At 48.8% G+C, this 27731-nt stretch overlaps 1 protein-coding gene across 1 annotated transcript in view; it reads left to right on the plus strand.

Annotated features, from left to right (window-relative positions):
* PRKN (parkin RBR E3 ubiquitin protein ligase) overlaps positions 1 to 27731 on the plus strand; it is an 869798-nt gene that overhangs the window by 740346 nt on the left and 101721 nt on the right. Inside the window, exon 9 of the mRNA XM_053668746.1 lies at positions 2217 to 2366. Coding sequence (XP_053524721.1) covers positions 2217 to 2366 — 150 coding nt within the window. The remainder of the gene's footprint in view (positions 1 to 2216; positions 2367 to 27731) is intronic.

Below are 27731 nucleotides of genomic sequence, written 5' to 3' on the forward strand. Positions count from 1 at the left end.
AGGGTCGTGAGGTCCGGGGAACGGGCCCACTCCGGACCTCAGGCACTTCCTCGGCACGGTGGGATGCATTCTAGGCAAGATTCGGTAAATAAGGTCTCACGAAACGATCACCAACAAGAAATCTCTCGATTCTATAATCGAGACTCATCATTGGCTGCTTGCTGACACATCTTTCCCCTTCAGAACTGCGTAGCCTGTGACATTTCCCAGAGCCTTTTCCCACAGACACACATTCCCGTTGGTTTACCATGAGCGATCTTACACCCAGCATTTGCTGCTAGCTGCGTTCCACAGATTAGAACTTCTGGATAGTAAACGCCATGGGTGAATGTACCGTTAGCGTGTATACACGGGGATTCAACCAGGTCATCTTTCTTTCTCTCCTGGGGCCAGAACAACAAGCACATGGATAGTAGGGCGCAGGCTGAGCACCTCCTTCCCTGCTCCACTTGCACCCAGGACTTCTAAATTGCACCTACAACCCACAGGTTCTCCCAAACTCCCGAGTCACGTATCCAATTAGCCGCTCAACATTTTTGACTTAGCTGTGTCATAGGCTATGGAGCTGAATACGAGCACAGATTCCCTTCCCCAACTTCCAGCACGTACAACACACCACCTTCTCACGGGCTTTCCCATTTCAGTGATACTCTCTCTCCCCTTCTGTCTTCTTGGGGGAAAACCTCACACTCGTGCTTGACCCTGTATCCAGTCTGCCTACAGTTTTTGCCATTTCTGCCTTCCAAATCTATCCAGAACTCCCCCCCAAAGCCCACCTGCAGCCGTGCCTTCCTGGCGAAGCCCCCTCTTCTCCCTGAGGGAAGAGACCCTCAGGCGGGTCGCTGAAATAACCCCCCACCTGCTTCCCTGCTTGCTGCTTTCGTCCTTGTCCCCAAGGTCTCTTCTGAACCTGCCATCCATAGGGCTGTCTTTAAAAGACTCATCACATTGTGTCATTCCCCAGCCCAAAGTCTCCAGTGGCTGCCCTGTCTCAGAATAACAGCCAGAGCTCTCCAACGGCCTTCAGGGGCTTTGCCTCCCAGACCCCCATTAACCGTCTGACCCCATCTTCTGTGTATTTGCCCTCCACCCTCCTTCAGCCGCCCCACCCTCTTCACTGCGCCACAAACAAACCAAAGGCATTGTGGCCCCTGGGCCTGGGTGAGGCTGAGGCTTTGGGAAGCCCAACTCGCCAGGCGGCCATGCTGCCTGCTTCTCTGGTCTAATCTCAGACCTTCAATGCACCTCATCCATCAGACACTCCCAATTCCCTGATCCTCTCTTTAAACTGTGACCCCATCTCTCTGCTTCTTATTCTCCTTCCCACGTGTCACCACCTGAAACACCGTGCAGGTCGCTCTTTCAGCGCTGATTGTCCTAGTCTTGTGGGTGAGCACAGAGGCTTCTGTTCACTGCTGCGTCCCCAGCACCCACGGTAGTCTGGCACCAAGCGGCTTCCCACGAATGCTCCATAGACCAATTAGTAGCTGAGCACATGCATTGGACTTGATCCTAGTTTACAGGAGAATGTGATCAAGTAACATGAGGAGAACAATAACTTAGAGCTGAACCAGAAAGACCTCGACTGCGGTACTGTGGGTCGGGGTCCAGGCAGGAAACCACGGGTGGGGGCTGAGCCAGCAGCACCCAGGGAGCTGAAGTCGGGGTGACGGAAACCAGCCTTCAGACCAAGAATGATGATGAAAGGAGAATTGCGTTCTCCATCGTCAGCCTCTTCGTCATCGTGCTGACTGCGCTCAGTGGTGTCCTTGGGCTGCGGACGGTTACCATGGGGTGGGACAGCGGGACCCGTTTCCAAGACAGGTCTATAACCTGTGGAGTCCGGAGCGAGGCATGAGATGCCTGCGTGTGAGATCATCACTAACAATGCGTTGTGAGCGTCCATCACTTGGAGGATGGGCACCTTCTCTATAATCCGCACACAGCAACACTTAGATGATGTCGGTAGAGTAGTACTGAAAAAACAAACTTTGCAAAATGTATTTTCTGAGGCCAACTTGCTAGAAATACAAAGAATAAATACCTGCTTTGCCTGGTGGAGCAGGGAGACTTTGACTCCCCCTTATCTACTCCCTCCTCACTTTTTACTGAGACGGATCAACAAGAAAACCTACTCAGCACCAACAATTAGTATGTTTTGCCTAAAACATTTAGCTTATGTATCGTTATTCTAAAAAGCAATTTTGTTTTTGCAGTACAACAGGTACCAGCACTATGGCGCCGAGGAGTGCGTGCTGCGGATGGGGGGCGTGCTGTGCCCCCGCCCAGGCTGCGGGGCCGGGCTGCTGCTGGAGCCAGAGCAGAGGGACGTCACCTGCGAAGGAGGCGACGGCCTGGGCTGTGGGGTGAGTCGGTGGCACCCGGTGCCGGTCTGTGCGTGTGTGTTTGCTTCGGCAAACCCGCTGGGATGATGCGGGTGCTTCTTCATTTCGCCCCCAGACTCAGACGTGTTTGAACTGATATATAAGAAAATCGATTTAAAAATTCTTACATAGGATTTGGATTCCAGACGTGCTGGATGATCGGTGATAGATAGATTTCTTTTTTGGGAAGGAAGGAAGAGCATCTGCTTCGGTTCATTGTCATTGTGTTGAAGGCGTTGTGAGTCTCTAGACCAGCGTTTTAAACTTTTCTTCCAGTGCCCAGCTGATTCAGAGCAGAAATGTGTGATTCCTTCTAAGTGGGCCTTAAGTAGGCAAGCGTGAAGGGGAAAGAGAATTCCCCAACAGCGATGTCTTAGCAATGTTGTTTGCGTAAGTATTTCAAGAAATAAAATGGAGATCGATGCGGAAACCATGAGATGCTATTGTGTCATAAATATCACTTTAAATAGAGATGAGCAAAACTAATGGTGCCTTTTCAGGAGGCAGAATAGGAACTGTGGAAAAGGTCTGTGCTAAAAGGCACTCCAGTGTGGCTTCGCCGCCCCCCCCCCCACCCCATCTGCGGCTGCGAGCTCACAGTGAAGGGCAAGGGGTGCGCACTAAGAGGTGAAGGGCTTACTGAATTATAAATTGAGGCGACAAATGGATAATAATCCTGACATTAAATTTCATGCAGGCTGGAAAAGGAGGACAGTGTATCTGCTTATAAAATGCTATAGAATTTGGAGGGGAAACCATTTCTTTTAAAACAGCTGCTTCAATGGGGGGCTTGTCACAAAGTGAGGGATGGTAGCAAAGTGGTGGATGACGCAGGCCCCATTCAGAGCACTGCGAGTCACCTGTGCACCAGGTAGCACCCGTCGTCCTTGCAAAGGTGCCCGTCTGTCCTGCAGTGGGGCTCACAAAGCCCTGGGCTGAGCGACAGCCGAGGGAGGGGCAGCTGAAGAATACTGAGATACCGTGGACCGTGGGAGGAAATACCTCTGGGCTGGTAATCATGGTTGCATCAGCGTGAGAACTCAAGGAGCGTGAGCTCATCTTAGCCATTATGGAAATCGAGCCAGTCTCCGGCCTCAGTGGTCGTGGTTACCTGTAGAGTCTGGGCCAGGGGGGTGTGGCCTCAGCAGGCAGCCAAACCCCGGAGGCGGAAAGCTAGCGAACATCTTTCCCAAAGAGTTACGGAGTCTTCAGCGAATGGCCAAACAGTGTGCTTCTGCCTGTGCATTGCCCACTGCCCACTCTTTAGGAAGTGAACTGCCTCACTCTCTAAAGCTGGTTGTTAAGATCTTAACTTTCTCCACGCAGTGGGGAGATTTTGGGCCCACCTTCAGGTGCTCACCTGGCTGTAAAGAATTCTGAAGGTTTGACGTCTTTTTAACTGTCGAACTCCTTCATCTCCCCTTCTTCACACAACGTGACACTGAGTAAGTAACACAATATTTAAGCTCCAAATCATGAGACATTCCTTGGGAAGAGAACTCAATTGGTTTTATATCTTTGAGTTAAGAGAATTTGGGGACAAACCTTACCTAGAGGCAGGTTGCTGTCTTTAATGTGTTTCTTCGTTCTTTGGAAATTCTAGGTAATAAGTTGTATTTTATTTTGATCTGTCTGCTTTGTTGTTGTGAGAGTGTGCCTGCCGGTTCGTACATGGCTTTTCTATTGTCGAGCAGCAGCTGACCCCCAGTTTTGACCATTTCATGAATCAACGTGTGTTATCTCACAGCGTTTCCGAGGGTCCGGGATCCGTGAGCAACGAACGCAGGGGGTGGTTCTGGCTCAGAGGCCGTGCTGCGAGGGGCTTGTGGGGGAGGGGCAGTTTGCTCTGCTTATCCTTCTTACCGCTCTACTAAGCAAACCGACATGAGACTGATTAACAGGAGAAAATACTCAAATTGAATTGTGTGTGTACAGGGTTCCATACGAATACAAGTCCCGAGGATAAGTCAGGAAATTGAAGCTCTTTTGCTGCCCTGAGCAACGGAGCAAGATGAGAATAGTTTGGGGCTTCAAAGGGGAGAACGGGAATTTAGTAAATGCATGTTTGCTGGGCCGTCTTTAACCTGGGACAGAGGGGACCTCGGTCAGATGGGCCCTCCCAGTCACACCTAGTGCGTATGGAACTATGGATTTCTGTGCCGGCACAAACCCTTTCTGGGCCAGGTCTCCTATCTAAACCCTTTTCAGCATTTATGGGAAAGTCAATGGTTCCCACTGAGTCTTTGAGTCTTAAAAATAACCCACTTAAAATAATATTTCAAAGAGGCTTATTTGGAATACAAAGCCTACTACTTTCTGGTAGCAAACTGTCCACCGGAAAGACCTCAGTTTCTCCTGGCTGTTAGCAGGAGGCCACAGTTTCTCACCCTGTGGCCCTGGTCTTAGGCTGTTCGTCCCCAGGACAGCACCTGACTTACCTGCAGGAAGTTGTCCCAGAGGAGAGAGAAGCCACCCACGCCCCATCTGCTTCACTCCAGCAGGATCAAGGTCCTAGGTCCAGCCCACCCTCAGGGGGCCAGGAGTTAGGGCCCAACTTAAAGGAAAGAGTATAAAGGAATTCAGAGACATATTTCAAACAGTTCACAGTTTGAAAAGGTTGAAAAAAATAACAAGAAAGGATATTCCAAAAGATGCACTGACCCAGAAGCTGTCTCTTTCCTGCCCCCCCCTGGGCTGCCCCAACCCACACACGCTTTTCACGTCAGGTCCCACTGCTCTGGCTTCTCAACAGCAGGACATGGACCTCATCGTCCCCCCTTCTCTTCAGATGCTCAGCTTTCACGAAGGATGTTAACCCAACTAAGAAGGCTTGGGGGATTCTCTAGTAGTTAAAAAGGAGATTGGCCTGGATGCCTTTAAGTTCAAATCCTGACTCCACCAACTACTCATGATCTTAATTTTTGTACCTCTGTTTGCTCACCTCTAAATGGTACAAGACTAAAATGAATATTAAATGACATAATAGATATAAATGCTTGGAATGGCACCTGGCATGAAGTGTATATTTATTTAATCAAAAGCTTGATGTTTATCAAAAGTTCACCCAAAAGGCCTAATATTCAAGGAAAATTAAATTGGTTGCTGTTGTATACAGTTTCCGTCCAAAGGAACAGACTTCGGCATGTTGGTTGCCTTTCGCTTCTTCACAGTGGGTGCTAAGGTTTAGTATCAGTGAGTCTCTTGTCCCAGCACCCGGTGATGTCCATTGGAAAGTCAGGTCACGTGATCCCGTGCTCTGCTCCATCACGAGGCTCAGCCATTACCAGGAGAATGGTGTGTATTAGCTAATAAATGAAGGCAGGATTTCTATTTAAATAGTAGTGTAAGTCCATCTAGGAAAGGCCTGATAGACGTGATGGTTTCAGCAAATGTATTGTTATTATGAAGAATTATTTGAGATTAAGTACCACTCCCAGGATTGGTAGGAAGTGGTACTCAGTCCTCAGACAAGTCGAAGTGTTACACTCCTTTTGTGTCTTTGTATTTCTGTCCTCAGCTTTTGAATTCTGGTCTTCATTAAATTCATGTTTGGGGGGGCTCAACATTCACCAAATGAATGAATGAATCTTAATGTTAAGCAATATGAAGGCACGACCACTTTCATTTTCAACAATTCCTTATCATTCATCCAATGCTAGAATTTCTTACCTTGCCTCAACAAGAACCTCTTCAAAAAATATTTTAAAATCTACATATATTTATACAGCATACAGTGTTTTATTTGCACACATAATACATAATTTGGAATGCCAAAATATACTAAGTGCAGAGATCCACAAAAAGTCGATTAGGGACCTGCAAATACATAAAAATCTGAGTTTAGGTGCCTTATAAAAGGGTACTCAGCCAAGTAAAGAATTCTGTGCATTCTGATACATGAAATGTCTACATCTTGGTAGCAGTGAGGTTTTAGTTTTGACACAACACAGACTAGTTTTACATTGATGGATGGGATTCAGTGGAGAACCTGTTTGGGGATCGAGTAGCCAGACCTCACTATCTGCCAGCCTTTGACCGTATTTTTCCTACTACTCATGAAAACATTAATTGACTTCCTGAGGAATTCATGTTAAGCATTATTCTTTTCTCTGGCCTTATTGCTATTCATCAGAACTATCTCAGTAACTTTTATGACTCCAAAGTAAAATATTGACATGTTTAAAACTAGAAAACAGCAACAAAATATGGAATACATTATACCCCCAACTGGGGAATACAGAAAGCTATGGCCATCAAACTTTGTGAATTTTCTATAAATAAAGCATCTTTGTTTTATGTGGTAGTGTTTTGGGATATCATATGCCTGAGAGATAATTTCTTAAAATTATACTGGTAACTGGATGAAGAGTTTTCTGTTTTAAATTAGAAATCCAAGAACAAGATTTAACTACCAAAAAAAAAAAAAAAGGAAAAAATGCACATTTACATGAGAACCAAAGATTTTTTTAGAAACCGTATTCCTGGCTGTTAGTTAAGGAATAAAATAGCATTTCTTAAGGCCTTTGGTAGTCCCTCCCTGGCTGAATGAACACAGTGAGAAGCTCCAACGCACACTCACCAAGGAACCACCGGAGGCTGGTGTCGGGTCCCTCGCACGAGCCCTCCTAACCAAGTTAGTATTTTGCACTGTTTTCCTTGAAAAGGGTCTGAAAGTTTTAGAACCTAAAGTTACAAAGGCCCCATCACAACCCATGCAAGTATGGGGTACAGTCTACTGTGTGCAAAGGCATTTTTTGTTGAAAATGGTGGCTTTGAACTACTTACGACAATAGCATTAAGATAATCATTGAAAATTTTAGCTCAGTAAGAATCATTTTCAGCCCTTATAAAGGAAAGGAGTTGACGAAGACAAATAGAGATACTTGGTCTGTCACTCACAGATATAACTAATTAGTGAGTTAAAAAATCAATAGATGGGAAGCCTGTTTTTTCATTATGTGGGGCTCAGAAGTAGGAAGCAAGCACACGGTCAATATTTAATCATGAAAAACAAAATGGTTACTTTTCCTATTCCTTAAAGATGTTTTAATTGTATAGATATACGTAATTTAATTAAATTACATGAAGTATTTGGAAAACTATATTGACTTCTCCCTTAAGAAAGCCTAGAGATTAAAATTGAGACTCTGAATTGAGGTGGTTTACACTGTGATGCTCTCAAAGGGACGCCAAAAGGATGGGCGCTTGTTGTGATGAGCACCACAGGCGTGCAAGCGTCGGGCCAGCTCCGACTAGACCCTGCCCGCCTCGGTCCCCCAGCCTGTCCAACCCAGAAAGTGGAATCATAGCTTGTTGACACACTACTTTTTGATATGCAAGATGTTATTTACCAAAAAGTATTTTAAAAACAAAGTTAATGTTATAAAATGTCAAAAAATATGCACTCTGCTTATTTGACGTGTGTCCAAAAATCTAATTTAAGCTCTAAAATTGGCTCATTTGCAGATTGGAAATAAGTCTTGCTAGACTTCCTGCATGTGAGACAACTTGAAGTGCCAGGATAGAAAGTCTTCTATTTATTTTAATTAGAGAAACCATTCACCAAAGTACAAGTTGTGTATGCCATTCCCCTGGAAAACAATCACTGGTGGGAGATGTTCCTGGAAAGTGTTCTGTGGTCTGAAATAGAAGTATATGTTTTCTAACAACACAGACCACTGATCATTCCACTAGTCTTTAGCTAATTTTGGTCAAAATAAGGGGAAATATGAAATAATTATACTCTTTCAAAGTGGTGAGCACCATGTCCTTGAACGATGTGTTAGGAAGTCAGTTCTGTGGCAGTTGAAGGGAGAACCTGCCCGCAGAAGGGGAACACAGAACAGACCGTGGCAGAAGGCAGACTTCTGCAGAGGTGACCCGGTCTCTGCACGTTTACTTAGATCCTGAGTTTACTTCGGGCAGGGCTGTGCTAGCCAATATGGTAGCCACTCGCCACTGTGTTTGGTTCCTCGGTCACAGGAGCCACGTCTCAAGTGCCCACTGGCCACACGTGGCTCCCAGCTTCAGGTTAGACAGTACAGAAGAGCACATTTTCATCACAGTCACAGAAAGCTCTAGAGGACAGCGAGAATCTGGAGAGAGACCAGGACATCAATCAAAGGAATGGCATTTGCAAACTCAGCTTCGTGACTCTCACACACAAGCACTTTGACCTCTTCAGTTCTAGTTAAAAAGCAACATCTTTCCGTAAATTAAAGTGGTTACCTAAGTATAAAGACAGTGCAGACCTGTGTTTTAAAAGTGACCCTCCTGCAGCCCAGGCCCCGTCGCCAGGAGGAGGGTTGGAGGGGAGCAGAGAGGCTGTCGGAGGTCCAGGGTCCACTGGTCAGACACACCAGTAAAGCTCAGTGTGTTCTGTAGTTCACACTTCTCAGGTGCGAACATGTGTTTTGCCTGAACAAGCAGAATAGCACAGTAGCTTTCCTAACTCTCTAGAGCAGGGGGGTCAAGCTCATTTTCACCGGGGCCCACATCAGCCTCAAGGTGGCCTTCAAAGGGCTGAATGTAACTTTAGGGCTGTGTAAATATAACTACTCCTTAACCAGGGGCAAGGAGCTCGGTGCCGCTGCCAGGTAGAAACAAGGCGCCGGGCCGGATAGAACCAGGTGGAGGGCGGACTCGGCCCTCAGATCCTGTGTTTGCATCTGTGCTTTAGAGCAAGCACTGCCTCTTGTGTGGTACATCTTCTAAGACGGGTGTGTCATGGAAAAACCGGGGTTGTCCATGGAAAAACCATGGGCCCCTGTTTCCCCCGCGCAAGGCGCTGACCAGCGAGCCTGGGATGGGCAGGGTATCCCAGCCCAGGACCCACGATGCCTCCCTCTGGGTAGAGAGCTGATTGTGTATGTATGTGGTTTAACTGTATGCTATGTATTTATGAGACGACCTGCTTTAGCGAAATCTGTTCATTTCTGAAACTGCCACTGACGTGTAATTTGACAAGTGGCAGATCCCCAGAGAAGATCGGATGAACCTTTAGGATCATGTGCAGTCCACAGCGCATTTTCAGACGGGTCCTGTAAGGGAACAGGAGAGGCTGTTTAACCGCATAGAACAAATGACATTATGGCGCATGGACAATCTCACACAGTAGGTGTTCGTACTCGTTAATCTCATGTCAACTGCGTCACCGCCCATGCGACGATGACAAAGGAGCCGTGGGGATTAGATCTTTGTCCTCCTTCTGTGCACCGTCAGGACGTGCTCAGCGTGCTGACAGGAAGGAGCAGAATGAGGCGGTATCAGGGCCACAGTGGCTGTGACTGCCCCTGGGGGGCGCTCTCCCAGGGCTGGAGTCCCCCTGCCTGGCCTTCTGCGTGGTGCCTCTCTTCACTGTCCTTCTCACGGTCCATCGGTAGCTCTAGGGGACACAGAGATGGGCGGCATCTCATTATGCCAACTACCCTCCAACTCTTTCTCGGGTCTTCTGACCTCAGGCCGTCGCAGACTCTGGTGCTCTATTCTCCTTAGGACAGGAGCCCCCTTGGGGAGCTGGGCCTCCTATGCACCCGTCCAGGTAACCACTTCCGTCCCGCCTTCCGTTCTGCCGTCCGTCACGCCTTCCGTCACCTTCTTGGTGCGCTGGGCTTTCTCGCTTTCCCCACACACCACCTTTAGGAAGTGGCCTCGTGGACCTGGCCTGTTCATTCCCGCTCATTCGTTACAGGCCTGGGTTCTCACCTCATCTGGACTCCGGGTCACGGGGCAGGGTCATCAGAGCGGGTTCTTTGTTCTCCTCCCCTCACCCTCTTTTACTATTTATTTTCTTGTGGAAAAAAAAAAAATATATATATATATATATATATATATATATATATATATATCTCACAGTTTTCCGCTTATAACCATTTCATGGAGTACATTAATGACATTAAGTACATTTGTAATGTTGTATAACCAGCACCACTGTCTATTTCCAAAGTTTGGTCACCCCACACAGAAACTCTGGAGCCATTTACAATGGCGGTGACAAGCTCCCCATCCCCTCCAGCCCCTGGTAACCTCTAACCTCCCTTCTGTCTCTATGAGTTTGCCTGTTCTAGGAATTTCATACACGTAGAACCATAGAGTCTCTGTCTTTGCATCTGGGTTATTCGTTTAGTGCAATGTTTCCAAGGCTCGCCCACGCTGGAGCAGGTGTCAGAACTCCATCCCTTTGCATAGCGGAGCAATGTCCAGTAATATCTACTGTGCAGGTGGACCTCAGTCGCTCTCTCCTATTTTCCGTTACATTGTATCGGTGGGAGTAGCCCACCCCAGCCCTTCCTCTCCGAGGGCCAGGAGCCCGGCCAGCTCTCTGACTGTAGTCACGCCTATGTAATAAAAAGCCTTAGACTCACTGTAAGTTGCATTTCTGCTCTCAAGTCATTCAAAATGCCTTATCTCAAAAAGTAGATTTTTAAAATCATTCCATCTCCTCCCTCTGCCCCTGAAACCCAGCCCTTTGCTTCGTACCTCCGTGCACTTGGTGTGAGACCCCAAAGGCGCCGGTGCCGCTCCCCAGTTTCGCGGGGGCCCATCATGTCCGCCCCGCGGCACTGAGCCTTTATTCATCTTTAGCTGAGGCCGACAGCAATACAGCAACAGCTGGGCATTCATTCTATCCTCAGAGACCTGAGAAGTGCCTGCTTCGTCGAAGTCCATAGTTGTTTTTTAATTCCAGCACTTAAAGTTAGTTGTGCCTCAAATAAAAATAACCTAACCCTCTATTAGCTCCTATAAGGCTCCAGCCTCATCCCAGGGTGGTCGCTGCAGACCACACGAAGCTCCCGGTCCCAGCACAGGCAGCAAGACCCTGAGCCAGCTCCTGCAGTAAAACGGGGATGGGATCCAGCTGGGAGTGTGTACCTAACAGACACCCTGCAAAGACTGGTCAAGATATTCACAGCAGATATTCTTTGTAACACTATTTTGTAATAGGTAAAAAGTTGGAAACAATCCAATTTTCAATAATGTTATAGTGGTCAAACACACTTTTCACATGTCTATCCAGTGAAACACAATACCCTGTTTAAAAGAATAAGGTCATTCTGTGTGTTACAGAAGTTTTAGTGTATAGAATTGAGTAAAAAGAGCAAGAAAGAAAATCAAGGCTCATAGACATATAAAATATTTTCTGGGGTCAACTAAAGCTCATTGCCATAGTATAGAGACAGTGGGGATGTAGGGAAGGGAGCTGTTACTTCTCTGTTTATAACTTTCTATAATGTTGGCACTTTCTAAACACACAGATATGTTCTTTTTAAAACATAAGGGATTACCCTAGTTTATGAGATACTCTTTAAATTAAACTTCCTGTATGTAACAGCTAGTAATGTTATTTGTTAAAAATAAAAGGCAGGGCGGCCAGTCATTAAAGGAGGTCCAGTCTCCCACAACTTCAGACTAGAGTTTCTCTGAGTCTAGACCAGGGCCAGGAAACAGGCTTTCCTACCGGCGGAGCCCACGGGTGGGAGAGCCCAGTCCACGCAGTCTGGCTTCTCCCTGGAAGGAGCGAGAGAGGTGGGTGGTCGCCTTGCACCCCCTCAGGCATCTGACTTGCACGGCACACATGCTCCCGTCACACCTGTTTAGCTGAATGACGCATTTAAGAAAACGGGAGTGAAGCCTGCTAGGAAATTTAATTTGTGTTCTCAGAACGAGTCCTGTGAAACACGTCGCCAAAGGCACGAACAGCTGAATGCAAATAGGTGGGTTTCCATTTCGGTCTGAGTTTTAGTTTAAAGCAGCAATTTTCAACCTTTTTCATCCTATGGCACACATAAACTAATAACTAAAATTCCATGGCACACCAAAAATATATCTTTTTGCTGATCCAACCAAAAAAATAGGTAGAATTTTATTCAGTCAAATGGACGGGTATTGTTATGTTGGCTGTTGTCATTTTTTTAAATTTGACAATCTAAGGGAAAAGAGGTCAGTGGCCCTGACTAAATAGTCAGGTACTAAATACTTGAAAAATTCTTTGAAGTATTGGCACGCCGGTTGAAACTCAGTGGTTTAAGTCATATCTAAATTATAGGGAAATATATTCCAATGGTACTTTGCACCTACCTGTATCCTGGGAACTACATTCTTGCCATGTATTTTATTGGTGATTTTCATTTTTATCTTTCTGCTTTGTCTATACCTATTTTCAATGAATTGTAGAGTTTGGTGTGGCCCAGACGAAGCAAGCACTGGGCACAGAGCAATGCACTTCTTGCTGCTTGTCAGACACCCCAGCGGAAGAGGCTAAGTCCATAAATGATGGTGTCGGCTCTCCTGGGAGGGAACGGGCTTTTCCTGTAAAGACTAATGGCTCCCAGGGCTGGCGGTGTCCAGGGTCTGTAACAGATCAGAAACCATGCAGTCCGCCTCCCTTCTTCCTTGCTCTGCATTTCAATAGCCCCAGACGCTGCCAGGTGACCTGCTCAAACCCTCTCCTGCCAGGAATGGGTGAAGCCTGGGACTGGAAGCTGAGGGCTCCCAGGCGAGTCGGGCCTGGCCCAGCCTGCTCCCGGCTCCCGGCTCCCGGCTCCCGGCTGCCACCTTCCCTTGGGTCGGGAGCCCCTTCGGAGGCACGCCTGGCAAAGCCCCTGAGCCACCAGCACAGCCCTTTGTCCTCCTGTCCATTTTAAAGTTTATCTCGGGGGTAGAGAGGAAGACAATTTGTTCAAGTTAATTTAATGTAAGAATTTTTTTCAAGGGGAAGGGAAAAATCAAGTCAGTAAGACTACAAGCCCATAGGTCAGGCTCAGGCCAAATGTGCACGCTTGTCCCTTCTGCCCACCCTTGAACCAGGGTCAGAAGTGGGGAGCAAGCCGTGCCCTTGCAGAGTGAGACGGGGAGCGACCTGATGGGCTGTAGGAGTCCACCTGTCAGGTGCACCTCCTGCTACACTTCTAGCATGAAAGCCGCTCTCCTCCTTGCAGCAGAAGGCGGCCCATGTGTTGCTGCTGCTCATCACACTGATCGAGAAAGACACGCTATTGTTCCCAATACACACTCTCCACCAGGCCGCATGGGGGTCGCCTGGCACCTGCAGCAGCTTCAGAATTAAATGTCCCGCGATTTTTCTTCCAGTTCCTGTCGAGGTATTTCTGGTAGACAGGTCCTTAATTCAAGAGAAGTCGGGAGGAGCTATCCCTGCCGCCCCCACGGTCAGCGCCCACCCCCTCACGGAATGCCACCTCTCCCTGTCGAAGCCTTGAGCGAGTTACCGGCCACATGTGTTCCTCTGGATGAACTTGGAGCCTGTCCCGTGCACAGGCCTGCGTGCTGGTGCTGCCTGAGTATTTGGAGGAAACAGTAAAAGCAGACATACTGAGTCTAGTCGATGTCTAAGTTAGTCTTTTGCAAAAATTCGATGGAATTTTACTTGCGGGCTTTTTAAAGAACAAGGTGCTTGGGATGGATCCTCCCAGGGGGGGATCCGACATCGCCCTTGTCCAGGCCGTTAAGGTCAGTAGTTCGCTACGTACACGGAGGGGAGCCTGCGGCCGAGCTGGGTCCGGAAGGTGGGCGCCCCGGGAGGGGAAGACATGCCCACGGACACCTCTTCACGGACACACAGCCGGGCCTTGGCCGAGCAGAGTTGGGTAACCGCGAAGCGCGGGAGCCGGTGCATCAATGCGAGCGGTTAGCGGGAGGACCAGAGACCGAAGACCTTCCTGAGACTCAGTCTGCCACCCGCCCTTTCTGCCATGAGCTGCCCGGAAGCGCTTCCCGTCCTGAACGCAGCAGAGTGTTGAAAGGTCTCCCGGCGGGCGTTTGGAGGCCACACTGCTGTGCGTGTTGTTAGTCTGCTGTTCGAGAGAAACTGAAGATCGTTTTTCATGAGATCTCGGAAAAGCACTAAACGTCAGGAGGAAGCAGCGGTTTAGATAAAACACTTGCTCTGAGTATTCTGAGCGTTATTTTAAATGTCACTGCTGCCAGCAGGGACACAAATTGCCCTGGGAAGCGAAGGCAGTGCCCAGCGTGAAGGCTGCTCGGAAGGCTGCCCGCCTTCCCAGGAGGAGCAGGGCCTCTTGCTGCGAGCACGGGCCCCGGGGCCCCCGCCACCGCCCAGCCGGGCCCGCTGCTGTAAGGTCCCGGCGAGAGTGTGTCCCCGCCTTGGGAGGGAACCCTGACTGGTGATGGGGTGCGGAGAGCCAGGTCCTGGGTCCTGGACTGCACGACTCTGCCAGTCTCCACGGCCATCCTGGGGTTGGCTGCCTGTCACCGGAGAGAATCCAGTTCCTCTTTGCTCCGTCAAGGAGAATTGAGCTTTCTGCTTTTTGGCCAACATCTCTTCACTAATACACAGCCATTATCTTAAAAATGACCAAAGGAATACATTCACTAATGACTTTAGGCAAATAACAAATGAAGAGCTACTTGATTGACAAGGACTTTCCAGTGGAAGACAACATAGCCTACAGATTCTATCCCATAATATTTCTGGTGTCCTCTGTAGCTGTAACAGCCTCAGAAAACACCCCCTTATGTCGCTCCGGCTAAATGGGTTGCAGTGCCCTCTGTCACATCACTGAGACATCAGCTCCATGGCACATGACCGAGGCCCAAGGCAGCAGGGGCTGAAGTAGACGGGAGCCAATGTCTCTCGCTCATAAAAGCCTTCAGTGGAGGTGGCTGCACTGGCTTCGGTGGCCCTCCTCTCGGCAGTTCAGGTGACTCAGTGCCATGTCCACAGGTCATGCGGACTAAAGGCGCAGGGAAAGGAGGGCGCGCCCCTCGGGGCCAGATCTGGACGTGGCCCAAAGCACTGCGTTCAGATCCTGGGAGAGAAGTTAGTGCCACAGCCACACGACTGCTCCCAGACAGTGGGTGACGCGTGTCCAGGCAGAACTGTAACCAAGGGGGGAGGGAAGGGGATGGGGGGACAGGCCAGTCTCTCCCCCCTCTGCCACATGTCCCCTCACTCCAATACCAGCCTCAGGTTTTTGTACTTTCGTGCAGAAAAAATTCCTTCTGAGCAGAATGCTGGTGCTTCATCTCTAACAGGACTGAGCACTTGCTTCCTGAGCTTTTCTTTAAACAATAACAAGTTTCACTCCCTCGCACGGCAGCATGAAAATGAGACCCCCAACAGGCCGCGGTTCCCATACCATCATGTTCGCTCCTTCATTACAGGCATCGCCACAGTAACCTCCTGAACTCGTGCAAACAGTTAGCATCCCATGTAGCCACAAACTGAGAAAAGAGGTACAATTCCAGAAAATTCCCTAGTCGGGCTGCAGTTTTCACCTGCTGATCTTTTTGTTCTAATTGTGCGCATGAATGCACTGCTTAGCCGGGTGGAGCCGCAAACTCGGACCGAAGCTTCCGGAGTTACAGACTAGGCGTGAGACCCCCACAGAGCTCCGGGAATCTCAGCCTTTATTCTGCTGCAATCTCTAGAAATCCCACTGTTTTCCGCAACTCAGCTATTTTAACAAGAAACATTCATGGAGGTGATTAACTTAGTATCTCCTTCCTCATATTTAAATAAGTCGGCAAGGCCGGTAAGAGAAGGCCGTTTATTTATCCCACGTGCACTGGTCACCTGTCTGTGCCCCGCCCTGGGTACCGTGGGCCCACGGAGGTCGTGACGCTGTGCAGTGCTCCGGGAGCACGTGACCTAACCGGAAGACGAGACTCATGTGCGTGGAATGGCGTGCCCATGTGGCAGCCCGGGATCACGCCAGAGAACGTGCCGCAGAGATGCAGAGGAGTTAACTGTTATCTGGCTCCCACCTCCCAGTGGACACTGCTCATGGGAATGTGGGCGGCATTGCCTGTTTACCCACCGTTAACCCCCGTTCAGCCATGGCCCCGGTGGGGTGAGCAGCTGCTGCACCCTGTTTGCTTTGGCATCCTGGCTATCGCCCAGGGGCGGACACACAGGTTGCTGTCTGTTGGATGAGAAGACCAAAGGAGAAGGCTGTGAAGGGTGGAGAGGGGGCCTGAGGGGATGGAGAATGTCCGCCCAGTGGGGACTGGCCATGTCCCAGGAGTAAGACTGTGCCCTGAGTAGGGGAGAGAATCTGGGGGCTGCGCACCCCTGAGCGGGGCCTGGGGAGGAACCGCAGCTCCTGCGGACCCTTTCATGCCCACTGGAGGATTCTGGACTTTATCCCACGGACGGGGAAACCGGGAAGGGGCTTTCAGGAAAGTCACATGATCGGATCTTTTGGGAAAAATGATGCGGAGTGTGGATGGAAAGGGGAAGCCACTGAGATCACTGTTAAGAAGCAAACTGAGGCACACGAACATTCTTTTTTAACAGTGTATTTGTGCAATCGTCCACCCCAGTCGGGCAACACCAAACCCAAAGGGGTGGGGGCCTCCACAGGCAGGGGCTGCAGGAGGTTTCTATGGAGAAGATGGGGCAGCAAAGCACTGAAGTCACCTGATTGGCCACAGCCCAGGCGGTTGCCTTACTTGGGAAGACCTACCGGCCGTTCGCGATTGGTGGGCCTTACATTTCGTTTTCTCTGATTGGAGGCAGGAACTCCGGGCCACATCCGTCTGCCCAGTGACCCCCTTGTCTAATTACTTCAGCATCACCCGGGCCATTCTGACCAGTATCTCTAACGAACACAACCCTCCTGACAATCTTGCAGGCAGACATTACCATTTATCTTTTTTCCTCTTACAAGTTTTTCAGAAATTATTTGGGGGACTCTAGTTTTGCCATACGAATTTCAGGTTAACAGCAGCTGTGGAAAATTGAAACCACTCTTAGTTTACAGATTATTTAGAAATTGATTGAACTCCCAGCCACTTTTGGTATAACATTCAGTAGATAAGCGTGTAATGGTAATGTCAGGTACACTATCTTGTGTTTATTTACCTTTCTTCATTATGGGACACAACTTACTGCCTCTTATTTTTATGCAAAAATAGATGCTAAACAGTTAACAGGCATCAATCTGAATCATTTCTCTTTCCTCAACGTCTGCCATGGTATCCAATGCCCAGATACTTGTCTAAGAAGGTTTCACATTTCCAAGTCCCACGAGGGTTAACATCTCTAGCTGGTAACTGTAAAAGCTTCCGTAACAACAGTTGCAAAAAGGCAGCAGGTGGCAGGGTGGACTGAACCAGCCGCCCTCTCTACCCAGGTCTGTCAGTGCCCGATGCCCCAAAGCCTCCCCCACACAACAGGGCATATGTGTGTGTACGTGCACACGCACAACCCCCCCCAAAAGTAAACAAATGCAAAACCCCTCCCCTTTGAGCCTCATTTGGATCCCACCAGGTTCCCTCCTGTGGGGGTCTCCCAGGGGCCTGCCACCTGGGAGGCTCCCACAGCTGGCTGCCCATCACCAGGTGGTTCGGATGTGGGCGCACGTGGGGCTCCCGCGGCGGCCTTGCTCGGGGCTGGTGTGACGACTTCGCGGGCTGGCCACGGCCAACTAAGCAGCATGCCTTTCACTGTTGAGTGCCAGGTTCTGTTCGAAGCCATAACCTATCCTGCAGGTGGCTGAGAGAATGAAATTGAAATTTGATGTATTGGAATCGTCGGGGAGACTTGAGGGTCGTTGTTAGAAAGGTAGCGGTTGAAGCCCTTCAGCAACTGGTCTGTCCTCTGCAAAGAAGTACGGAGACAGTCCTAAGCGGTGTTGGCGACAGGCGGAGAGGCTGCCCCCGCTCCTGCTGGGCCTGGCAAGAAAGGGGCGGCCTCAGACCTTGGAAAGGGCCCTTCCTTCCAGGTGCCTGACTCTCAGACCAGGGCACCTGGTACAGTCGTAGGGTACGCAGTTGTAGGGTACAGAAGGTGCATTGTCCTGGACAATCCGGAGCAGATCTTGGGGGAGAATGTGACTTTTACATTGAAACAGACTCATGGGCCTTCAAATAATGTCTAACCTCAGCACCCCGATCTTGGGCTGAGACGGCAGACACTTGGGAGCATCCCTCCTCTGTCGCCTGCTGTCCAAAAATACCCGTCACAAAAAGGTTGGGAGTATAACCTAGGCGATGGCAAGAAACTCGTCTGCAGTGAACAACCCGTGAGGAATGTCAGATAAAACACGAGGCAAAGGTTTTGAAAGTGCTCCTTGCGTAAGAAGCTCTTTGCTGCTCTTCTGTTCCTACAATGGGCCCGATGAGCTTTCCCTGCTCTAGGGCTCAAGTCCATGTCTCTGCACTGTTCTGTTCCTGCACCAGGCACCTGGAAATGGTCCCAGAGGGTTAACATGAATAATTAGCAAATGCTCTTTCCCTTCATCATCAAAATGTGAGCAATGGAACCTCTACTTCCTAAATATGACATATTAAAGAACATTTAACCTTGGCAGAGTTTTCTAGCTAGAAATAAAAACCAGTTGCACCAATAATCTTTGTATACGCATCTGGATTTAGAAAGTGTTACGTATGCCTTATCCTGCGGAAGACAGCGTATCGGACACAGTCGTTCAAAGTGACCTCACTTAAACTGAGCTGTCTTCGTTGTATAAATCAGTGGACATTTGGCTCAAAGATGGAGGTTTAGATGTTTTATTACTTAAACCCGAAATGGTGTGAATTACAAGAGAAGCCAGTCTTCTCTCTGCCCCAGAGCTCTGAGGCCACGGGTAAGCTACTCAATGTCCCCCTGTACCTGTTTCCTGAGCTGCAAAACCAGGTCTCTTTCCTCTCGGACACACTGAGCTCCCCTGCTTGCTCTTCTGATGTTACCAGAGTGGACTGACCAATTCGTTACCTGCCAATCATGCAACCAGGGACAGGGACTTGTCACCCAGGATGATGCATCCTTGAGTCAACCTCCCCATCCTGGTCGCCTCATGTTCCCCAAGTGTCCGCCTTAAACTGCCCTTCCTCAGATCTGACGGCGGAGGGGGAGTGGGGTGCTGTCATGCATTCCGTGGGGGCAGGAAGACACCCTGAACGGCGGGGAGGGACCCCTCTGAGAGCGGGCAGCTGTGGCGTGTGCGCCACCCTGACACACGACAGCTATTCTAAATAACAGCCTCCCGCATGAACAGAATTAGAACCAGAATTTTCTCGTCGACATCGAAATAACCATTTAAATAAAGCAGAGCAGGGTCCCTGCCTCCTGAGGGAGCACCGGGAGCCCAGCAAACCACTGCGGTCTCCCCGGGCACACAGTGGGGGCTTTTAAGGAAGGCCTTACATATTCGGCTTATGTTTTTATCACCTGTGCTTTGATTTTCAAGAACCATCACCCAGCCTCTTATCCTCACCTAGAACTTTGTGTAGTCATTTAAGAGGACAAGTCACCTCTCCTTGGGTAATTAGACCATCTCCTGAGGCGGTGTTTAATTACCTTGGCCAACAGTAAGTGCTTTGGTGTCAAAGCTCAGGCCTTTCCCGCTGGAGTCTAAATGCCATTGATCTGGCAGCAACTTTTTATGCCGCGCTCTTGACAGCTCCCAGGTGCAAAGACGCCGGCGTGCTGTGCACTGTGGGGTCAGCTGTGCGTTACCCAGGCGGGGCCCACCTGGACTGGGTCCCGAAGCCACCTGGGGCCCCAGCTGAGAGGAGCCCCGGAGCCCTGCCGTGGTCTCCGGGATCTCTCTTCAGAGGGGGTTCGGGTCCCATCTTATTTCCCAGGCACATTGGGGTACTAGTGGGGATGAGTGAAGGCTTCAAGGACGCTCACCTCTTGTAAAGGGTCAGGAATCCACCTTCCTTAAATGGGGTGCAGGGCGCAGAGTACCTGGAGGGTGCAGGAGGCCACGCCGCATGGCTGTCCACGCCTTGGCTCCAGGCATCGAGCTTCTTCCTCACATCAACACGTGTCTGCCCCGGGACGTTAGCTGGTATTCACTAGTAAACAGGCGAAACTAGGCAATATCAATGAGAAGAAAGTCCTGTCCGGAAATGAGGTAAATTGCTAAGTGCAGTCACAAACAGGAAATCTCGAAGCTACGATCTCACTTGAACAGGGCTAGTTTCTGTGTATGTCTGTCTGTCCTTCCACTCCCCAGCCAGGCACGAGCCTGTACTAGGAGAAGCACTTTGAGGAATAAAACAATTTCTGGAACACTGTCTCCAATTAGGAGAAGTTATTCAAGGTAACTCCAAGTCTTTAGGACTAGAGGGGGGAACGTTTAAAAAGCGTTATTTTGTTAAGGCATCAGCAACGCCCGAGCTGACTGAGAGAAGGACCATGGGCCCAGGTCAGGCCTCCCCAGCCACAGGCTCAGCGAGCCCACAGGGAACGAGAAGCTGCCTCCCTGGAGGCCAGTCTCATAGAAAAGCCCAGAGAGCTGGGGCGAATGGAGGTGGGGGGTTCCTGAGTGGCAACGGCTTAGTCTAACTAGGAACGTTAGGGTGTAAATGAAGGAGAAAGCTCACGCAGCAGTACGAGCTGAGGAAGAAGAGTACGGCGGGCTCTGAGCTTGTGTCAGCGTGACGTCCCCACCGTCCCCACTGAAGCAGATTTTAAAAGGTGACCCTTGTGGGCAAATGGAGTAAAAGAATGCCCCCCATCCCACTCCTCAGGCAGACAGGGCTGGCCAGCCAACAGCGTCTTGCTGTGAAGGCAAAGGCATCCCTTCCCCCTGTGGGCACCCCCTTGGGGGGGGGCACCCTCAGCTTCCGAGCCCACTGGGCCCAATTCTCTGTGCAGGGCACAGAGTGTGCACTGCCCACGAGACCCTGACGCCAAGTTCATAGTCGGTACTTACCGTTTGTGGATGAATGAATGATGTAAAATTACATCAGACCCCCCACCCCACCCCCAATGGCAATTACTGCTGCGTTTATATTTTATTTTGGGTCATCAGCAGGATTTCCAGGGGTCACTGGCAGAGAAAGACGGGGGTGGGGGGCCAGCAGGACAGGAGAAGGAGGCTGGAGAGGCGGAAACAACGGCACATGACCATTTTAATACTTTTTTTTTTTAGGTTTATTTCATTATTGTTCAAGTACAATTTTCTGTCTTATACTCCCAACCCTGCCCACCCACCCCCCAGTGCTCCCACCTCCCTCCCATTTTCTCCCGCCTTAGTTTTTGTCCATGTGTCCTTTATACTAGTACCTGTGAATCCTTCCCCTTTTCCCCTGTGACTCCCTCCCCTCTCCCCTCAGGTCCCTGTCTGCCTGTTCTGTATTTCAGTGTCTTTGGTCGTATTTTGCTTGCTTGTTTTGTTGTTCAGCTTCCTGTTAAGGATGAGATCATATGGTATTTGTCTTTCACCACCTGGCCTATTTCACTCAGCATAATGCTTTCTAGTTACATCTATGCTGTTGCAAAGGGTAGTTGCTCCTTCTCTCTCTCTGCTGCATAGAATTCCATTGTGTATATGTACCATAGTTTTTTTATCCACTCATTTGCTGACGGGCACCTAGGTTGCTTCCAGCTCTTGGCTATTGTAAATTGTGCTGCTATGAACATTGGTGTACATAGGCAGCTGAAACATAGTGGATGTGCGTGAGTATGTGTTAGCGTGTGTGCCCATATGTACGTGTATGTGTGATCCTTTCATCATAGTTACCTGGGGTCTTTAGGAGACATACAGCACTAAGTGGTAAGTGTGTGAAAACAACTTTTGGCCCTGGCTTTTGGCCCTGGCTCAGTGGACGGAGTGCTGGTCTATGAACCAAAGGGTTGCTGGTTCAATTCTCAGTCAGAGCACATGCCTGGGCTGCAGGCCAGGTCCCCAGTGGGGGTGCATGAGAGGCAACCACACACTGATGTTTCTCTTCCACCCTTTCTCTCTTCTTTCCCCTCTCTCTGAAATAAATAATTTTTTTTTAAAGAAAGCTTTGTACAGCAGGCAACTTAAACATTCTCTGTTGTCTGTCTGGGCCATCAATACAATTAGGTTGATATTTTTTGGTAACTATATTAATAATAACAGTAGGCTAGCATGTTGCTTCCAGAATTACTTTAACTAATTATTGTATTGATTCTATCTGTAAGCCATCCTGCAGCTAGATAATACACAAAGCATCTTCAGCATCTGCAATTAGAACATACATTGCCAGGTTAAAACAGAAACTTTTCCGGGGCAATGCATTGAATGTAACCATTTATTTCAATATTATAGACAAGATTGCAGATATTTAGAAATGCCCAGTCCTGGTGGGTGACCTCGTCTCCACCCGTATTTCAATATTTAGCGTTTGGAAAGCTTGTCTCTTCCTGCCTCCTGAGAGTCTCCACTAAACTTCTGCATTTGCTTTCTGATCATTTTCCTTTGTCTGGTTTCATAATAAGGCATCTCCCAGATTCATTTGCTGGTGGGGGCCATATTACTGCAGTATTTCCACACTGTTTTCTTTCTAAAGTATCATTCACCAGGTAGTTCTTGGTTTAACCCTCATTGCATCTCTGTTTGATCTTTCAGAGGCACATTCAGGTCCTTTAAATCGGATGCCTGAAATGCACACAAAATTTTGAAGAATGGGAACAATTAGTAAGGTTCACAGGGCCGGATTTTTATTTCGGAAGTCCTCATAGCATTCAGCTTTCCTATTGATTTTACCTTGCGGTGCCGTCCTCGGGTTTATTGCCCCCTCAGACCACCTTTCCCAAGGCCTTGGCTATCGAGCGGGGACACTTCACTGGGGACACAGTGGTGCGCAGTCTCCGGCCACTTCTGTGAACTCGGTGCTTGCTGAAGTCTGCGTTACCGTAGATTCGCGTCAAGTTTACAACAGCAATAAAGTGAAAGTGCCCCGTGCTGTCGGAAATAGATGCAGAATGTTTCTGAAAACCAGGCTCGAAGAGAAATTTTGGACACCCCAGGAGTCCCATTTGCTTGGTAACCTCCAACATAAATTGGAAGAGGCGTGTTCTAGCAGAAAAACATGGGCCCCAATCATGCTAAAACTAACCTTGACGCAAAATTCAATAATAATCGCAGCACCGACACCAGGGGGAACCAAGCCAGGAAATGGTTTGTGTTGGACGGTCATTCACACCTCACCAAGGAGTGTGGTTGAAGCAACGCGTGGTAACAAGAACACAGTGATAGTGTGTTCTTAGGGAACACACTTAGGGTTTACACTTGGTGTGTAAACTTAGGGAAACTCTGTTGGACACCCACGGAGACCTTCGCTGTCTGCCAGAGCCCCTCAAGAGGACCCAAGTTCGCTGGCTTATCGATCCATTCATGAGTGAAGGGACATTAGTATGCCCCCCTTTTCTACCTGTTCCACGATGGCAAGGTTCTGTCCCCTTAGGGTCTGACACATCAGTCACTAGCCCACACAGAACACTGTCGCTGGGGGTTCCAGCCGCGAGCACCACCACCTCTGGGTCAGGATACTGTATGGTTTTGTTTCCATGTTGTCTGCAGACATCTCCCTGATGGAGATGGGGCATCGCCCTGAGCGGTGCGGCTCAGTGGCTTGGAGCATCGTCCTGCAAACCGAAAGGCTGTGGGTTCAAGTCCCAGTCAGGGCACTTATCTCAGTTGCAGGTTTGATCCCCAGTCAACCGATCAGCGTTTCTCCCTCACACTGATATTTGTCTCCCTCCCTTCCCCTCTCTCTAAAAAAGTCCATGTCCTCAGGTGAGGGGAAAATACAGAGTTGGTGAATATGTACCCATCCTTCATGAGCTAGCTACACAGTATATTGGGAAACAAGTTTTCACCCGAGAATATAAGAGTAGACGTTTCTCTCCACTTTATTTTTTTGTTATTTAATGTGTTAAAATTTGATTGCTGAATTATTCACCATAATCTGAGCGAGAGCAGCAGGCAAGGTCGTCCCCGGTCACTTTCACCCCACCCTGGGGAGCAGAGCAGGTCACAGGCCGTTCCAGCTTCACGGACCAGGGAGCGAAGCAGGGGGTTTTGGAAGGCAAGGATCCCCCCTCTGGGGGGGGGATGGACAATGGGACCATTTCTGTAACGAATCCACCTCAGATGCCCTCAGAAACTCAGTAGGAATTTGAATAACTTTTTGAGAATCTGAGTAGAAATTTCTCTTCAATTTTAATGCAAGGACAAACTCCCCTTCTGTATCCCTGGTGTGGTCCTGGTCACATGGCTTCTGGGGGAGAGAGACCCCGAGAACACTTGGCATATGGAAGGCCATCTTCCAGACCCCACTGTGGAGCCAGGAACCGAGTGGATGTTAAAAGATTCCTAAAGAATGGTTTTGAGAGGATGCTGGGAAGATGGCGACGGAGTAAGATGGAGCGGATACTAGCTCCTGTACTCATGGGTGAAAATCCTGGCAGATCTATGGAGAAACAGCACAATAAACCATCGGTTACCCAGCATTTATGAAATTAAAAGACCAGAGATTGTGACCGACGCTGAAACACCAGACGGCGGCAGAGTCAGCTACTGGAGCTGGGTCTCACGCGGCCCCTGTGCTGCCGCCAGAGCAACAGGCCTGGGAGCCGGGGCGTCAGGTACGGAAGCCGGACACTTCAAGCCCCTATGACGGTCCTGGGAGACAGAGGAGTCAGGAACCGGAGCGGGGACACCCTTGTGCCGATGCCATAGCTACTGGCCTGGGCAACGGAAGGGTCAGTTGCAGGAGCTGGGACACCAAAGGCCCCTGTGACGCCGCCATAGAGACAGGCCTGGACCCTGAGGAGCCAGCTACGGGAGCCGGGAAGCTCTCAAATCCTGTGCCGCTGCCATAGCGAAGGGACTGGACCCGGGGAGTCAGGTACGGAAGCCGGGACTCTCCAAACCCCTGTGACGCAGCTGAGGAGCCAGCTACGGGAGCCGGGAAGATCTTAAATCCTGTGCCACTGCCATAGCGACGGGACTGGACGTCGGGGAGTCAGGTACGGAAGCTGGGTCTCTCCAAACCCCTGTGACGCAGCTCAGGAGCCAGCTACGGCCCGGAAGCTCTCAAATCCTGTGCCGCTGCCATAGTGACGGGACTGGACGCAGGGGAGTCAGGTACGGAAGCCGGGACACTCCAAACCCCTGAGACAGCCCGGGGTGGCAGAGGATCCCTCTACGGGAACTGGGAGGGTCACAGCCCCTGTGCTGCTGCCATAGCGAGGGGATTGGACACTGGGGGAATCAGGTACGGGAGTTGGGACTTTCTAAGCCTCTGTGCCACTGCCATAGAGACAGGACTAGACGCCGGGGAGTCAGGTACGGAAACCGGGACACTCCAAGCCCCTGTGACGGCCCTGGGCGGCAGAGAGAGCCAGATACGGGAGCCAGGACATTCCCGGCCTCTGTGCCACTGCCCTAGTAATGGGCCTGGGTGCTTGAGGAGGTGCCTACTAGAGCCGGGACATTCAGCAGTGGTAGGCGACCAACGCAGAGACCAGTGCGAGGACCAGCGTGAGTGTAGGTGGAGACGAAGAACATCAAGAAACTTCAAGGAGTCTGTACCACTGAACTTCACAAGGAACATACCACAGAAGTTTACACCATAAAACCAGTGTTTCAGAACAGATCAATTTTGGAAGCAGAGACTAAAAGAAGAGTCTCAAACAATGGGAAGACAAAGAAACAATCCCCAAATGAAAGAAAAAGCAGAAACTTCAGAAAGAATGTTAGATGAAATAGACGCTGATCAACTATCAGACAGTGAATTCAAAGCACTGGTTATTGCAAAGTTCAAAGAGCTCACAGTGAGCTACCAGAAACTACAGGGGAATTATAATGATCTCTCTGCAAACTACAGCAACATCAAAAAGGAAATGGAAACCATCAGCAAGAGACAAGAGGAAATGAAGAATACAATTTCCGAATTGAAGTACACAGTAGAAAGTTTCCAAAGTAGGATAGATAAAGCGGAGGATAGGATTAGTGAGTTGGAGGACAGGGTAGAAAGCATCTCACAGAAAGAGCAAGAAAATGAAAAGAGGCTCAGAAAGAATGAAGAGGGATAAAGAGAAATGCAAGACAATATGAAACGTAACAATATACGAATAATAGGAATACCAGAAGGAGAAGAAGAAGAACAAGGGATAGAAAACGTATTTGAACGAGTAATGAGAGAAAATTTTCCTAATTTGATAAGAGAAAAAGTCTCACAAATCCAGGAATCACAGAGAGTCCCAACCAAGAGGAACCCAAGGAGGCCCACCTCAAGACACATCATCATCAAAATGGCAAAATTCCAAGACAAAGAGAGAATCTTAAAGGCAGCAAGGGAGAAAAAAGAAATAACATACAAGGGAGCCCCAATAAGGTTAGCTACCGACTTCTCAATGGAAACACTTCAAGCAAGAAGAGAATGGCAAGAAATATTTCAAGTAATGAGAACCAGAGGCCTACAACCAAGGCTACTTTACCCAGCAAGGCTCTCAATCAAGATAGAAGGCCAAATAAAGAGCTTCCAAGACAAAAGAAGTCTAAAAGAATATGCCTCCACCAAACCAGCTCTACAAGAAATACTAAAAGGACTGCTTTGAGGGAAAGAAGGATAAGAGGGAGACAGAGAGGAACACAGGTACAAAAATGGCAATGAATAAGTACCTATCAATAATAACCTTAAACGTAAATGGATTAAATTCTCCAATCAAAAGACACAGAATAGCTCAATGGATAAGAAAGCATGACCCACACATATGCTGCCTACAAGAGACTCACCTCAGGACAAAAGACCATCACAGACTAAAAGTGAAAGGCTGGAAACAAGTTTTCCAAGCAAACGGACAAGAAAAAAAGCTGGGGTAGCAATTCTCATATCAGACAAAATAGACTTCAGAAAAAAGGCTGTAAAGAGAGACCCAGAAGGTCACTTCATAATACTCAAGGGAAGAATCCACCAAGAAGACATTAACATTGTAAACATATATGCACCAAACATAGGGGCACCCAAATATATCAAGAAAATCTTAGAGGACTTCAAGAAAGATATTGACAGCAACACAATCATAGTAGGGGATTTGAACACCCCACTATCAAAAATGGACAGATCTTCCAAACAAATTATCAAAAAAGATATTGTGGCATTAAACAACACCCTAGATGAAATGGACTTAACTGATATATATAGAGCCCTTCATCCCAAAGAAGCTAAATACACATTCTTTTCAAATGTACATGGAACATTCTCAAAGATAGACCACATGATAGGACACAAAAGGAGCCTCAACAAATTCAAGAAAATTGAAATCATACCAAGCATCTTCTCTGACCACAAGGCACTGAAATTAGAAACCAACCCCAAAGAAAAAAACCCAAAGCACCCAAAAACATGGAGACTGAATGGTATGCTATTAAACAACGAATGGGTCAAGAATGAAATTAGGGAAGAAATCAAAACATTTCTGGAAACAAATGAAAATGATCGCACAACAACCCAAAACTTATGGGACACAGCGAAGGCAGTCCTGAGAGGGAAGTTTATAGCAATACAGGCCTACCTAAAGAATATAGAAACATTTCAAACAAACAACCTAACCCTACGCCTGCAAGAACTTGAGGAACAACAACAAAGACAGCC

The sequence above is a fragment of the Artibeus jamaicensis genome, unplaced genomic scaffold (genome assembly GCF_021234435.1).
Source record: "Artibeus jamaicensis isolate MK-2021 breed Jamaican fruit bat unplaced genomic scaffold, CSHL_Jam_final contig_497, whole genome shotgun sequence".
NCBI lineage: Eukaryota > Metazoa > Chordata > Mammalia > Chiroptera > Phyllostomidae > Artibeus > Artibeus jamaicensis.